This window comes from Callithrix jacchus, chromosome 5 (assembly GCF_049354715.1).
Source record: "Callithrix jacchus isolate 240 chromosome 5, calJac240_pri, whole genome shotgun sequence".
NCBI classification, from domain to species: Eukaryota; Metazoa; Chordata; class Mammalia; order Primates; family Cebidae; genus Callithrix; species Callithrix jacchus.
Window position 1 is genome coordinate 130,206,474 of NC_133506.1, and position 15,685 is coordinate 130,222,158.

The window sequence follows — 15,685 nt, forward strand, 5'->3', positions numbered from 1 at the left end:
GAGGGGCAGGAAGGAGAGTTGTGACAGCAGCAGGAGAAGGGATGGAGGTCAAGGCTGGGGGACTGAAGTGGGAGGACACATGAGCTCTGCTGACATGGCTCCGCTGGAAAACAGGGGATCGAATACACAGAAGAAAAGTCCAACAAGGGAGTCCTGAAAAAGCAAAAGGGATACGAGGTGCTCCTCATTTTGGGGGAGGGTAGTGATTTTATATTTGGGAAAGATAGGGGTGTGAGCATGCCAGGAAGAAGGCACCACTAACTCACTTATCCCCAACTCCCCAAGCAGAACAGGCTTTCTCATGGCCTGGGCAGGACCAGTGACCCCAGGAGAGACCAGGAGACCCTCATTAAACAGCCAAGGCAATTTTTTTTTTTTTTCTTGAGACAGTCTTGCTCTGCCGCCCAGGCTGGAGTATAACGGCACAATCTCAGCTCACTGCAACCTCCGCCTCCCAGGTTCAAGTGATTCTCTTGCCTCAGCCTCCCAAGTAGCTGGGATTACAGGCACATGGCATTATGCCCAGCTAAGTTTTGTATTTTTAGTAGAAATGGGGTTTTGTCATGTTGGCCAGGCTGGTCTTGAACTCCTGACCTCAGGTGATCCATCTGTCTTGGCCTCCCAAAGTGCTGGGATTACAGGCATGAGCCCCAAGGCAATTTCTGATCCCCAAAGACGAGGTGTAACATCCCAGCCCCTCCTGGGCCATCACTGATAAACCCACAGACTAGGAGAAGGGCATAAAACTGGAATTCGTCCATTTCAGAAAAAAGACCTGAGAGAATGAGAATGATAGGAAGGTGCAGGCTTCATACTGAATCCGCGGAAAACACTAAATCGTGACTCAGAGTGCTAGGAAAGGATGATCACACGGAGCCGACAAATGGCTTCTCAGAGCACAGGACGATGTGTTCATTTTCTTCTCAATAAAGATATGAGTTGGAGGATCATGGAAAGACAATTCATTTAACGTATGAATATCTCAGCTGAGCACTTGGTGAAGCTCCGCATCTCTGTGTGGATACTGTGGGAAAAAATGAGTGGCATTTTCCACGTTGGTGCATGTAACTGGGTTCAAAGCTGGTTATACAACTCCGATTGAATCCAAAGAATATTGACTTGTGCAGTGGATTTTTAAACTGTAGAGAGTGTGTGTGAATGAGAGAGAGAGACAGAGACAGAGACAGAGACACATGAAGTATGCAGAAACCTCGTTTCTCTAAATGTCCACTGCTCCCCATCTTGGATGATGTAAAAGGCACATTCCCAGACCACACTGATGGAATGGGCCAGGCTGCTCATCTGCACTTAACAGGCTCCCCAGGTGATTCTGCTCCTGGAGTCCGAGGACCACATCCTGAAAAACACTGAATTCTAGGGGTTGAGGGCGCCCTGGAAGGAGGTTTCTATCATAGTCCTCTGGGGGTTTCGTCCTAGATCCTGTCTTGTTTAAAGAACAAAAGAACAAATGTAAATGTGGACGGGGACATGCACGTTCATCTCCCCCAACCCCCACCCAAATGAGCATTTTGGATGAAAACTCAGGAGGCTGCTTAGTCTTCAGATGGTCCCAAGTGGTGCGAGTCAGATGGAGTATAATGGATGACAAGAGTCAAGATTTGAAATGATTCGTTCATGCTGGAATGTTGGACTAAAACCAACTAGATGAGATTTCACAGGGCTAGATTTAAAGTTCTGCTTTTGGTTAAAATGAAACAAAAATCAATACGGCACTATAGGAAGGAGGAGAGACTTGGCTTAACAGCAATTCTTGGGAAGAAATTCAGGGGCTGTTTGTAGACCACAAGATTGGTGTCGGGGGAGAGGGGAACCAGGGTGGGCTCAAGTTCAGGTCAGTGTCTCGGGGAGTGGAGGTCCTAAGGCATGAGCCCCGATGCACTCAGAGCTGATGAATAAACTGGGGACTTGAGTGACTCAGGCCACATTTACTAAGTGACAGTAACCAATTAGACTTTCGTCTAGAGGACGTTGATGGCCTGGGCAAGGTCTGGAGACCTTAGGCCAAAGAAGGACACCGGTCCCACTTGGAGAGCACAAGGTGAGAGGGTTGGGGGGAAGCCACGTTCAGATATCTGATTGGGGCACCGTGCAGAATTGGAAGCTTATTCCAGGCTGCCCTAGAAGATAAAGGAAGATCCAGTGGGTGAGTGGCTTAAGGAGGCAGGTGTCAGCTCAGTAGAAGAAGGAACTTTGTATAAGCTGGGACTTCACAGTGGAAGAACAGACTGTCCCATGGGTGGCCTGGGGATGTTGGGAGAAAGGGCGGAGGATGTCAAAGGAGTCCACAATTCCTGGAGGTGTCAAGAGAGACCCAGGGTTGGCACTGGGTGTGATCTCAGCAGACCTCAGTGATTCCCAAGCCCACCCATGTCAGAATCCCCTGGGGGCTGGTGAAAGTGTAGGTACCTGGGCCCTCCCCAGACCTACTGCATCAGCATCCCTAGGGCTGGCTGCAGTCTCCTGCCTTTTGGAGTCATAGGACTGGAGGACAGTATTTTCCTATTGCCTGAACAAAATGTCCTGTAGAACCAGCCTGCCAGGGCCCTTAACCTTCACCTCCCCAGCCCCAGCCCCACCTGCCAGAATGTGAGATGTCATCCCCCTACCCACGCCAGCCCCCAGGAAAGAGTTCCTCAGCTAAAGTAAAAAACCTGCTCTCCATAGATGTTTATAGCAACTACATTCAGAATTACCAGAACATGGAAGCAACGAAGATGTCTTATAATAGGTGAATGGATAAACTGTGGTCCATCCAGACGATGAAATATTCTCAGCACTGAAAAAAAATGCGTTATCAAGCCAGGAGGAGTCATGGAGGAATCTTAAATCCATATTACTAAGCGAAAGAAGCCAATCTGAAAGTGCTTCACACTATATCATTTCAACTCTATGACATTCTGGAAAAGGCAAAACTGGAGAAAGTGAAAAGGTCAAAGGTTAAGGCCAAGCACGGTGGCTCATGCCTGTAATCCAAGCACTTTGGGAGGCCAAGGCAGGCAGATCACCTGAAGTTAGGAGTTCAAGACCAGCCTGGCCAATGATGTGAAACCCCATCTCTACTAATAATACAAAAATTAGTTAGGTGTGGTGGCACGTGCCTGTAATCCCAACTACTCGGGAGGCTGAGGCATGTGAATCAGACCCAGGAGGCAGAGGTTGCAGTGAGCCAAGATCTCGCCATTGCACTCCAGCCTGGGCAACAGAGCGAAATTCCATCTCAAAAGAATAAAAATAAAGGGGTTAGAGGGGAGGGGGTACTTAACAGGCAGAGCACAGAGGATTTTTAGGGCAGTGAAACTACCCTGTATGATACAGTAATGGAGGACACATCATTTTTTCTTTTCGTTTCTTTTCTTTAACTTTTTGCAGAGATAGGTTCTCACTATGTTGTGCAGGCTGGTCTTCAGCTCCTGGGCTCAAGCAATCTACCTCCCAAACTGTTGGGAGCCTCCCAAACTGTTGGGATCACAGGCGTGAGCCACTGCATCCAGCCAACGCATGTCATTATCCATATGTCACACCCATGGAATGTGCAGCGTGGAGTGTGAACTCTAGTGGAAGCTGTGGGCTTTGGGTGGTGGTGATGTGCCTGCCTAGGTTCATCGGTTGTAATGGACATGCCACTCTGGTGCAGGACTTTAGAGTGGAGTAGGAGGCTGTGCGTGCGTGGATATTTGAAAACTACTTACCTCTTAATTTTGCTGTGAACTTAAACTGCTCTAAAAAAAGAAAAAAAGAAAAAAACAAGCTTTTTTGAGACAGAGTCTAGCTCTGTCACCCATGAAGGAGTGCAGTGGCACGATCTTGGCTCACTGCAACCTCCACCTCCTGGGTTTAAGTAGTTCTATGCCTCAGCCTCCTGAGTAGCTGGGATTACAGGCATGAGCCACCATGCCCAGCCCCAAGCTTATATTTTAAAATAAACACAAACATTCTCTGTGTGTCACCTCTAACCTCTGTTTGGGGTCTTGCTTGCAGTGCTGCGGTGGGCGTTGGTTTCTATGGAAACAGTGAGACCAACGATGGGGTGTACCAGCTGATGTACTCCTTGGAGGATGCCAACCACACCTTCTCTGGGATCGATGCTCTGGTAAGGCTCCCAGGCAGCTGGCCAAGCACAGGCACAGCCCACAAGGCCAGTGTGGTCAGAGCAAGGGCCCAATCAGATCCCAGTGGCTCAGCTGCACGTGGAGGGCCTGTGTGCTGCCCCAGGGCTGGACCCCCATCTGCGCTGCAGTTGCCTCTGCTGGGGCAAATGGGCAATTGTGCTTCCCAAGCCTGGAGGGGTGGCAGGGATGGGGGGAGGACCAAAGGAGGCAGCTGTGGGATCAAACCCCATTCATTTTCCGGAAAGCTGAACTCCTTCCGATTGGTCAAAGGAGACCTTGAACATGGAAAATCAGCTCCACTGCATTTTTTGTGTTCATTTTAAGTGCTGCATACAGAGTGTTGCGGGGTCCAGGAGATGTCAAGAAGAAAAAACTCTTCAGAAACAACTGAGGGCTGGGCATGGTGGCTCACTCTTGTAATCCCAGCACTTTGGGAGGGAGGCTGACTCATGTGGCGCTCAGGAGTTCGAGACCAGCCTGGGCAACATGGCAAAACCCTGTCTGTACCAAAAATGCAAAAATTAGCTGGTCGTGGCATGGTCCCAGCTACTCGGGAAGCTGAGGCAGGAGGATCACTTGAGCCTGGGAGGCGGAGGTTGCAGTGAGCCAAGATCATGCCACCACACTCCCAGCCTGGGAAACAGAGTGTGACTCCATCTCAAAAATTAAAAAAAAAAAAAAATTGAAGAGTCCCATGGGGTGGGGTGATGGAAACCTGCCACAGTCCTCGGGCCTCTGGCTTCCGGACTTCGACTCCAGGTGGGGGCTCACAGTGAAGGGTGTGCTGGCCTGCCCAGAGGAGGTGTTGGACTCTTAGGGGAAGGGAAAGGCTACTCTGCCAAGCCAGGGCTGGATTTTTGTGGCAGAGACTGCTTGACACACACGGGCCTTTTGCTGGGGCTGCCACTCCTCTGCTGGGGACCTGGCCCAGGGAGGAGCATGACGAGGGTGGACAACTGAGGACTTGGTTCCCTGAAAACTGCCTCTGCCTTTTCTACCCCAACTGCCTGGAACTGGAGTTTTCCCAGCCCACACGTGTCATTCTCACTCTAAGCACCATGCTTTTTCAGATGCTTATCCAAGCAGCCTCTGCCACAAAATCAAGCCCCAGCAGGAGAATTTGGCCATTGCCCTGGCATCCTCCGGAAGAGGATTGGATCCCATTTGCCACCCTCCTGCTCCCTTAAGCTCCTCTAAGGCTTTAATCCCTCAGTCAACAAGGAGGGGGGGGGGGTCACCTTAAAGAGACAGCTGCGCTGCTCCGTTGTGGGAGGAGTCCCTGGCCTCCAGAAAGGGGCTGAGGATGGGTACCAGACCCGAGGCCTTGGTCTCTGCAGAGTACATTCTGTCGCCAGTGTCCTCCGGGACCCATCCCCATAGCCTGAGCACTGATGCCCGGTGTGTGGATGCTGGGCTGGACCAGCCTTGTGGGGTGAGCTGGGGTGGCTGGGATGCAGGAGTTGAGCGACAGCCAGCTCAGGGCTGGGAAGCAGAGGTGTGGCCTGGCCTGGCTGGGGAAAACTCTACTCTGGGTACCCCACCCTTGCCCCGGACCCTGGTGGGGAAGGGACCCATGGTCACTGCCCTCTAGGCTCTCTCTGCCCCTCCCTGCCGTCCTGCTGCCTGCCTGCCTCTTTACCCACCAGCACCAGGATCGCTGGAGGAGGAACCCAGCCCTGAAAGGAAAACCCCCTGCCCTGCCCAGCCCAGGAAGGCCCCAGGCCATGACCTTCCCTGGTGTAGAGAAACTCCCAGAACTCCCTTATGGGAAAACTTGAAGTCCTTATCCTCCAGGATGAGAGCTGTATGGGAAGGTGAGCTGGGAACAGGTCCCCAGGCTGGGTCCTTCCACCCTGCAGCCTGACAGGGCTCCAGGACCAGGTTGGACATTGCAAGTCCCACTCTCTAAAATCCCCCGTGTTCCCAAAGGGTAGGGTTCTGTATTCCTGGAGATCAGCCCCTGGACCTCTCCATTATTACTGAGAAGTGAGGCCAGGAGCCCCAGGGCTTCACACTGGTCCAGCAAGCCCATAGCCACCTCCAGCCTGCAGGCAGCTGCCTCCCCTCTGGCATGGGCCTGGAGGGCCCAGGTGTGGCTGCTGCCTGCAGGTGGAAAGGCGGCACCTGGGCCCTTGCTAGGACCTGTGGGGCTGGTTTGGGCCTCAGGGTGGACACTCAGCACACCAGTCCTCAGGGGTCCAGGAGAGGCAGCAGATCTTAGAAGACTTCCCAGACCCAAAGGGGGAAGTCCAGATATCAGATAAATGTCATTAGTGAGATAATGTCAGTGAAAGTGCTGGTAAACTATACAGTACCCTCAACTGGTGTGGCTGATTATGAGTGCTGTTACAGTCAGTGCTGCAATCACCGTGGGGTCAATGGGAGGCTGGGGTCTGGGACGCTGTGGGCAGCAGAGGCAGGTGGAGGACTCGTGAGCAGGTCAGGCAGGACCTGGACCTGGGCCTTGCTAGAGCCCAGATCATGCAGCTGAGTGGCTAGTAAGAGGCCCTCTGGGGTCGCACCAACAGAGTGGGGTGGGCCCTGTTCCAAGTCCTCCTGTCCTGGACTAAAAGCCCCACACCTGTCTGTTTCCACCTAGAGGGATGCCTGTGCCTTAGGGGCAGTGGCTCAGGGCTCAGGGATCTGGTGGTCCCGGGAGGGCTGCATGCCCCAGTCTAGGGGAATAGAGAGGAGTTGTTTGGGGACACCAAAATTTCCTGCACCTGGTGGCCAGCATGGCCCCTCCAGGCTTTCTCACATGAGTCTGCAGCAGGCTGGTGGGCAGCCCTTAGGTGAAGAAACTGAGGCACAGGGAGGTTGCATTGCTGCCCCAAAGTTGAAAATGTGTGTGTTTCAGAGCAGAAACCAGAATCCAGGCCTCCTGGTCTTAGCCTCTTACCTCCACTGACCTGGCCCAGCCACCCTTCCAGATAACCTCACTGAGCGCGGCGGCACCCCCCCCCCAGAGGTTTTCATACTTGAGCTTGCACCAGAATCACCTGGAAGGCTTGGTAAACACAGACTGCAGGGCCCCACCCCCCAGAGGTTCTGATTCAGTGGGTCTGGGGCAGGGCTGAGAACTTGCTTTTGTGAGTGAGTTCCCAGCGGGTGCATCTTATGCTGCTGGTCCCAGGGACCGTACTTGAGAACTGCTCTGTGCTCTGGACCATGGTCTCCACCACCTGGAGCTTGTCCCTAACTCTGCCCAGCCTGGGAAGCTGACCTGTCCTTCCCGTGAGAGAGCCTGATTCCATCTCTGGGTCATCCCACCTGTCCTTGGAGGATGTGCTAGGTACTGAGCCTTTGAGGAACTGGGGATGGTGTGGAGAAGTGGGGGACTGTAAGTAGGTCACTGCTGTCATTCTTATTTTAAAAAGTAACTTTTTTGTTTTGTTTTTTGAGACAGAGTCTGTCACCCAGGCTAGAGTGCAATGGTGGTCTCGGCTCGCTGCAACCTCTGCCTCCTGGGTTCAAGCAATTCTCCCACCTCAGCCTTCTGAGTAGCTGGCACTATAGGCATGTGCTACCACACCCGGCTAATTTTTGTATTTTTAGTAGAGATGAGGTTTCACTATGTTGGCCAGGCTGGTCTTGAACTCCTGACCTCGTGATCTGCCCGCCTTGGCCTCCCAAAGTCCTGGGATTACAGGCATGAGCCACCATGCCCGGCCTCTGTTTTTGTTTTTTTTTTTCAGTTTTAGGATCTTTTGAGCCTAGGAGTTCAAGAACAGCCTGGGCAGCATAGCGAGACCGCATCCCAAAAACAATTTTTTAGTGTAGTTTTGTTTCCTGTGGGAAGATATCAGGAAAAAAGAGAAGGCATGACAAATGACTGCCTTCTTCTTTTTTTTTATTTCCTAAGGCGGAGTTTAAGAAATAGAGAAGTTAAAAATGTAGAACTGTAAAGGAGAAAACAAGTGACCTTACAGAAAAAAGTTTACAGATAATTTTTAACAGCCCTTTGCTCCGAAGTTTGTTTGCTATAATATAGAAATATGGAAATGTCACCTATTACTGGAGTTTGTTCATAATGGCACCATTATTTGATAATAGTGCCACTTGTATCAATGGTTCCAAAGTGGTTGTACATTTATCTATTAAAATTGAACAGCAGAGCGTACTAGGATGGCATTTAGTTACTGAATGTACTTGTACGTGGTCTGGGGTCTTTTCCACTGTGCTACAAGCTGTCAAGTCTGTATAGGGACGAGTGTCTCTGTACTCTGATATCTCTTAGTCCTCCACCAGCTCATAAGAGCCAAGCATAAGCCAGAAAACAGAGCAAGCCGCTGACACTGAAAAAATAAAACAAAATGAAACAAAGAGAGCCATTCTCTTTTCTGGAACCAGGAACTCCCAGCGTAGCGCAGATGCGAAAGGCCACACAACTGACGTGAAGTCCCCATAACAGAGAGAACGCCGTTGGCCTCCAGGAGTGGAATCCAATCGGCCTCGCTGAGTTCTCACTGTGGGAAGTTTCTGCCTCTTCTGTGTCGTTTTTATCTCCCAGACCCGTGGGAGCTGAAGGCTGCTGAATGTGGATTAGGGCGCACTGCCCCGCTCCCGGCTCGTTGTGTTTCTTGGTTTAACGTGACAATTTCAGAACAACAAAGCCCTTTCTTCCCTCGCTGCCAGCAACAGCATGCTTGGGGCTGCCAAGCTGCACCCCGGGGCCCCGCAGGCACGCTGGTTCTGGGCAGTTGTAAAGCCCCACTGACGAGTACACGCCCTGCCTGTGCTCTTCAAAAGCTAGCAAGGGTCGACCATTTGAACCATTAGAAATGGATGGACACGGCTGGGTGCCATGGCTCACGCATGTAATCCCAGCACTTTGGGAGGCCAAGGTGGGCAGATCACGTGAGGTCAGAAATTCAAGGCCAGCCTGGCCAACATGGTGAAACCTGTCTCTACTAAAAATACAAAAATTAGCCAGGTGTGGTAGCAGGCATCTGTAGTCCCAGCTCCTCAGGGGGCTGAGGCAGGAGAACTGCTTGAACCCAGGAGTCTGAGGTTTTAGTGAGCTGAGATGGAACCACTGCACTCCAGCTCGAGTGACAGGGTGAGACTCTGTCCCTATCCCACCCCCACCAAAAAAAGAAAGAAATGGATGGCCAGGCTACTCTGGCACACTGCCTTTCTATTTCTGTCTTTGCATTGGCAGATGTTTCCTTCAGGGTCCACTCAACCCCAGGTTCTTAGGGCTCAGCCAAGGGACAGGAGCCTGTCTGCCACCCAGCAGGACACATGTCCAAGGAAGGACGTGAATACATGGAGAAGGCGCCGGTTTCCTCCTCCTGCCTCATGTCCAAGCTCGTCAGAGACAGGATCGTGACTGTTTTTGTTTTTGCAAAGTCCCATTGTCCTGCCTTCACTCAGCGTTCAGGACGTGGTGCGCTGCCGCTCCACAACAAAGCCTTTCTCTTACAGAACAGCAATCCTCTTGTGGGGGTACAAGGTCAAGGTAGCAACATAGCGTCCGTTTCTTTAAAAGAGAATGTGTAAGCCCAAGTGTTGAAAGTTTTAAGAGAATGTTCAAAGAATAGTGGATTATTTGGTTGGTTTCTTCATCTGGGTGTCCTTCTCTGTCTATAGTAAGATATGGTGATGAGTGCATGTGTTCATTCCGGCCCTTTACAGCAGGGGCCGTGTGGTGGGCACACAGGATAGCCTCCTTAATAGACAGCAGCAGAGACACCAGAGGGCAGGGATGTGCCCACACTCCCAGCGCCAGAGGCTGGACCTGGCCGCAGCCTCCAACACACAGTGGTGTGCTCCTCTGGCACCAGCATTCCCTCTCTTGGAGCCCAGATCCTGGTTAAGGCCAGGTCAGGGCCCGCCCCCTGTTTTGAGGGACATGAGGGCTGGGTGAGTAGTGGGGCCTCTGTCTTCTTCCTCCAGAGCCATAGCTCATGAGATCTTCAGAGCTGGGGCAGCATGGGGTGTTCGTTCAAGCCCAAGCAGGCCAAGCCACCTTTTTTTTTAATCTTTTCTGAGACAGAGTGTCACTCTTGTCATCCAGGCTGGAGTGTAATGCTGTGATCTTGGCTCACTGCAGACTCCATGTCCCAGCTGCAAGCGATTGTCCTGCCTCAGCCTCCCAGGTAGCCAGGACTATAGGTTATGCCAGCACAGCTGCCTAATGTCTCATATATATATATGTATATATATATACATTTTTTTTTTTTTTTTTTTAGAGACAGGGTCTTACTATGTTGCCCAGGCTGGTCTCAAACTCCTGGGCTCAAGCAATCTGCCTGCCTCGGCCTCCCAAAGTGCTGAAATTACAGGTGTGAGCCACCACGCCTGGCCAGGCCATCTTCTGCTGCCTGCAGAGACCTCTTCCAGGATAAGAATTAGAAGCTTTACTTCCCGGGCTTTTGCCCCCTGCTCCTCCCTAGGTTTCCGGAACTACCGAGAAGATGAAGGTGGACCTAGAGCAGCATCTGGCCCGGCTCAGTGAGATCCTTGCCGCCCGGGGCGACTACATGCAGACCCTGAAATTCATACAGCAGATGGCAGGCAGTGTGGTTGCTCAGCTCTCAGGACTGCCTATGTGGAGGGAGGTCACCATGGAGCTGACCAAGCTGTTCGACCAGTCTGGCTACGTGGAGTACTACAGGTGAGGGGCCAGTGGGAGGCAGGGCGAGGGGCAGCAGTGCGACATCAGCTTCATTCATCCAAACCTGCATGTTGAGCTCCAGGTGGAGATGGAGTCTAGCTCTGTCACCCAGGCTGGAGTGAAGTGGTGCGATCTCAGCTCACTGCAACCTCTGCCTCCCGGGTTCAAGTGATTCTCCCACCTCCCAAGTAGCTGGGACTACAGGCGCATGCCACCACGTTCGGCTAATTTTTGTATTTTTAGTAAAGACGGAGTTTCACCACATTGGCCAGGCTGGTCTTGAGCTCCTAGCCTCAAGTGATCCACCCACCTCATCCTCCCAAAGTGCTGGGATCACAGGTGTGAGCCACCACGCCCGACCTACCAGAATGTCTTGATAAGCCATTGGCTGAAATCAGGAAAACATGAGAGCTTGCAGGGGCCACATGGTAAGTATGCAGGATAGCCTCCTTAACAGACAAGCAGCAGAGGCTACAGAGGGCAGGGATGTGCCCAAGCTTTGCGCCAAAGGCTGGGCCTGGCCTCAGCCTCCAGCACACAGTGGGGTCTTCTCTGGGACCAGCATTCTTCGTGGCTGGTGCTGGGTGGAATGCCGCAAGCTTTATAGGTTCCTCGCCTACCAGATTTATGGGGCAGGATTTCTTGTACCACAGACTCAGCCACAGGGGGTTGGGGAGATGGTGGCCTCTTTGCCTACATAGAGTACCCAGCCAAGGGTGCTAAGAAGTTTCCGTTGGGAGGATCTGACCTACAAGTCACTGTGCTCCTGGGGTCTGGGCCTAGCATGGAGGAGGCACAGGGAGGAATAAGGTCGTGCACTTTTTTTTTTAAGACAGTATCTCACTCTGTCACCCGGGCTGGAGTGCAGTGGTGTGATCATGGCTCACTGCTTTCCCACCTCAGCCCCGAGTAGCTGGAACTGCAGACACACAACTACGCCTGGCTACTTTAAAAAAAAATTTTTTTAGAAACAGGGGTCTTGCTTTGTTGGCCAGGCTGGTCTCAGACTCCGGGCCTCAAGCAGTCCTCCCACCTTGGCCTCCCAAAGTGCCGGGATTACAGGCATGAGCCACCATGCCCAGACCAGCCTCACTTATGTAGAATCGGAGTGATGGGAGCTGAGGGACACCAGCCTCACTTGGGTATATAAACTCATACCTGCGTCATCTGACCTCTGGGGTTTCGTTTACCTCTCCCCTACCTCCGTATTCACCAAGCCCCAGCCCCAGCCCAGGCAAAGGCACTGGACACAGTCGGCGGAACAGAGACCTGCTGCCCCTCTCCAGGTGCTGGATCCAGTGAAGGTCGCTCTGGGGAGAGCCCGAGAAGGAGGCAGCAGCCCTGGCCTTTGGGGGGGCTCCCAGCTGAATAGCATCGTGGGCTCATGCTCCCAGGGCCTGGGCCTATCGTGGAGGAGGCACACGGGCAGTGGATGAATGAGTCATGAGGAGCGAGGATCAGCTCTTTGGATCCTCCCCGCTCCCTCCATTTGTTGGCTTCTCTTCAAGCCATTAACGAAAGTCAGAGCCCTTAGCTTAAGGTTGCACAAGTTACTCCTGTTTTCTGGATTTGTGTCCCCTTGTGTCATAAAGCCCCACCCCAGGAGGTCACTGCTGGTCTGAGTCCAAGGGCTTCTCCCCTTCCCAAAAATAGGAGGTGCCAGGTCCCTGAGCAGAGGGAGCTCATGAAGTCCCCAGCTCTAAGGGTCCTTCCCACACCTTGCCTCCCCAGCCCGTCCATCCCCTGCGTCTCCATCATGTTCTAGATGCTCTGGATTGAGGGGAGTTTGGTCCCACTCCCCAGAAGGTGGATGCTCATGGGCAAAAGTGCCTTCTTCCCAAGGGACAGAAGGAAACTGCCAGTTCTCAGGACTGCCTGTGACCTCTTGTGGGCCCCAAACAGGAGTATCCTATGAGTCTCCTGACACTTGGGCCATTCATTGCCTGAGCCTTTGGAATCTTATGTCAGGCAGGGGCAGGGGGTAAAAAGGTGTCCATTCTGACCTTGCTCTTCTCTCTGAGCACACCTAGCAGAGGACTGTGTACATTTAAGGGCCTCGTGTGGGCATTTTGATAATGGCACTTAGGGAATAAGTTGGAATTTACATGTCAAAGGCGGCCTATTGTTAAGGCGATTTTATTAAAATAGTGGATAGATGGTGCCAACTGCACGTCGGCTATTTCAGCACGGGTGAGTGACAGGATCCCCTGTGAGCCCATCCCCTGCTCCCCACTCCTTATTGAGGTTGAGGCAGAAGACGTTTGGCCAGGCGCGGTGGCTCACACGTGTAATCCCAGCACTGTGGGAGTCTGAGGCAAGCAAATCACCTGAGGCCAGGAATTCGAGACCAGCCTGGGCAACATGGAGAAACCCCATCTCTACTAAAATGCAAAAATTAGCTGGTGTGATGGTTCATGTCTGTAGTCCCAGCCACTCTGGGGGCTGAGGCAGGAGAATCACTTGAACCCTGGAGGCAGAGGCTACAGTGAGCTGAGATTGTGCCACTGCACTCCAGCCTGGGCAACAGAGTAAGACTGTCTCAAAAAAAACCCAGCAGAGGTCTAGTCCAAGGTTGACACCTATGGCTCCTGAATGTCAATGATGTTCTGCCCCTTCCTCGTCTTTGCTTCCATCTGTGGCTACTCCCCTCACCTCAGCTGCTCTGGAACAAAAGCCCTCCCAGAAGAGCCCCTGTCTTTGCTTTTGGGATAGTCTTTAAGCATGGCCATGCAGCAAAGCAAATATTTCCCAGCACTTTTATGCAAGGCCAGGCGAAGTATTGGAGGAGGTAAACCGCCAAGGGACTCCTCTGTTTGGGAGGCTACAGTTGGGGGAGGAGGGAGCCAGGGCGGGAGTGGCCCTCGCAGGCAGAGCTGAGTTCTGGGTTAGGAATACATCTCCTAGTCCTCGCCCGGCTCCTCTGGGAAAACACATCCGCCTAGAGGAGCTGTTTCCAGGAACCCCTGACAACATGAGGCGTGGAGGCAGGGAAGATGCATTCAATGAATCACAGCCGCAGAGAGTGGGTTAGAGGCACCCCTAACTGGATTTCCTGCTGCTCTGCAGAGCAGAGGCAAGTGGTGAGAAGAAATCTTTAAGTGTGAAACATGAAGTGAGTATTTTGAGAGGTGCCCTGTGGCTGGCTGTGTCCCTTGCAGCGAGCTTGATGTAGGCAATGTGAAATTCCTGGCCCAGGCTCTCCCCACCATGGCCTTGGTTTTCCAGTCTGTAGAGTGGAATCCTGGCTGGGCCTCGTGGCTCACACCTATGATCCCAGCACATTGGGAGGCTGAGACAGGAGGAGCTCTTGAGTCCAGGAGTTTGAGACCAGCCTGGGTAACAGAGAGACCCGGTCTTTAGAGAGAAAGAAAGAGAGAGAGAGTGTGTGTGTGTGTGTGTGTAAAAATAAGAATGTGACCTAAACACTAGATGGTTTGTGAGGTTCCTTCCAGCTTCGAGCTGAGTCTAAGGAAACTGACTTCTTGGTGGCAGCAGGCTCTGCCCACTCCCCAAAGCCCCCGGCTCCATTCCTGGGAACCCAGAGGCCTAGTATGAGCTGTCCCCTGCTCTGTGCAGGGACAAGGACTTGGATTATCTCCTTCTGTTGACAGTGAGCCTCCATTTGGGGAGTCAGAATCTCCCTTGGCTGCCGGGGGCCTCCAGCTTGCTCCCTCCCCTCGCTCCCTCAGAGCCTCTTTGCCACTTTCTGCCAACTCCAGGACACTCCCTGCCCACGCTCCAAACTCCTTCCCCTTTATGGTGTCAGTGAAGTGGAGAACCGTTGCTGGAGAGGAGGGGTCAGCAAATTTTACTTGGCTCTTGCATCAAGAGAAATTAGATCCAAATACTTCCCTCTTTGGGGGCTGAGAAGCGCCTGTCTCCGTGCCCTTCTTCCTCTGTCCACTCTCCCACTGGTGCCCAGCATGGGGCAGAGGGCATGGCTGCCAGGGGAGACCACCGCTGCCTTGTGAGGACCACCATGGGGACCTGCGTGGAAGGGAAAGGAATGGCGGCAGTTTGTTTGAGTCTTCTCTGTGCCCTTGGGATTAGGATGCTTGGATTCTCCAGCCTGTCCTCTGGAGAAGCGGCATGTTAGGGTTACAGCAAAGCAAGCCCATAGACCCCCTCCCCTGCTAAGCCAAACTTATATCAAAACAGCCTTAAGCCTTGTAAGCAGGGCACCTAGGTTCCAGGATGTGGTCACACCCAGTTCTCAAACCCAAGATGTTAACCCAATTAAGCAGAATGTCAGCCCCTAAAAAACAAAATGTGGTTTTTCTTAAAACAGCACCTGGCTACCTGCAAACCCCTATATAACCCCCAGGGTCTGTAAGCCAGGCCACTGCCTTCACTGCTGTGGTGAGCCAGCCTGGCAGGTTAAAGTAAACTTGCTGAACCTGACCCGGGGTCTGCCTCTCTGTCCTTTCAGTCAGCCTTACACAGAAGGGCAGGGCCTTTGAAATCCCTGGCTGCCTTGCCCCATCAACCTCTGCATTTAGCCTGTGCTTAATCCTTACTCTGGCCCTGTGAGATGAGGGGTTCCAGCTCCCTTTACAGACATGGAAACCAAGGTCTCAAGGGGTGACGTGGCTTACCAAGCCTCCCAGCTGGGGTGTGACTACCTTTCCTCATCAGCCCAGCCTCAGGGGCAAAAAGGCCAGAGGAAGGAGGGGCTTGGAGGGGTTTGGAGGGCTGCGGGGCTGTAGGTACCCTGACTCAGCCTCCCAGGTTCCACACTGAGCCCTCTGATGGTCAGAAATGAGCCCACTCACCTGGGTATCTCTGCTGCCAAGCTCAGTGCCTGGCACAAATGTTTAAAATGAACCTACAAGTCTCGTTGTTGTTGTTTTTGGGATGGAGTCTCTTGTCACCCAGGCTGGAGTGCAGTGGTGCGATCTCGGCTCACTGCAACCTCTGCATCCCACGTTCAAGCAAT

At 52.6% G+C, this 15,685-nt stretch overlaps 1 protein-coding gene across 4 annotated transcripts in view; it reads left to right on the plus strand.

Annotated features, from left to right (window-relative positions):
• TTYH2 (tweety family member 2) overlaps nt 1–15,685 on the plus strand; it is a 49,137-nt gene that overhangs the window by 14,085 nt on the left and 19,367 nt on the right. For all 4 annotated transcript variants that reach the window (XM_002748699.7, XM_008997697.5, XM_035301671.3 and 1 more), the window contains exons 3-4: nt 4,000–4,111; nt 10,529–10,749. In XM_002748699.7, coding sequence (XP_002748745.1) covers nt 4,000–4,111; nt 10,529–10,749 — 333 coding nt within the window. The remainder of the gene's footprint in view (nt 1–3,999; nt 4,112–10,528; nt 10,750–15,685) is intronic.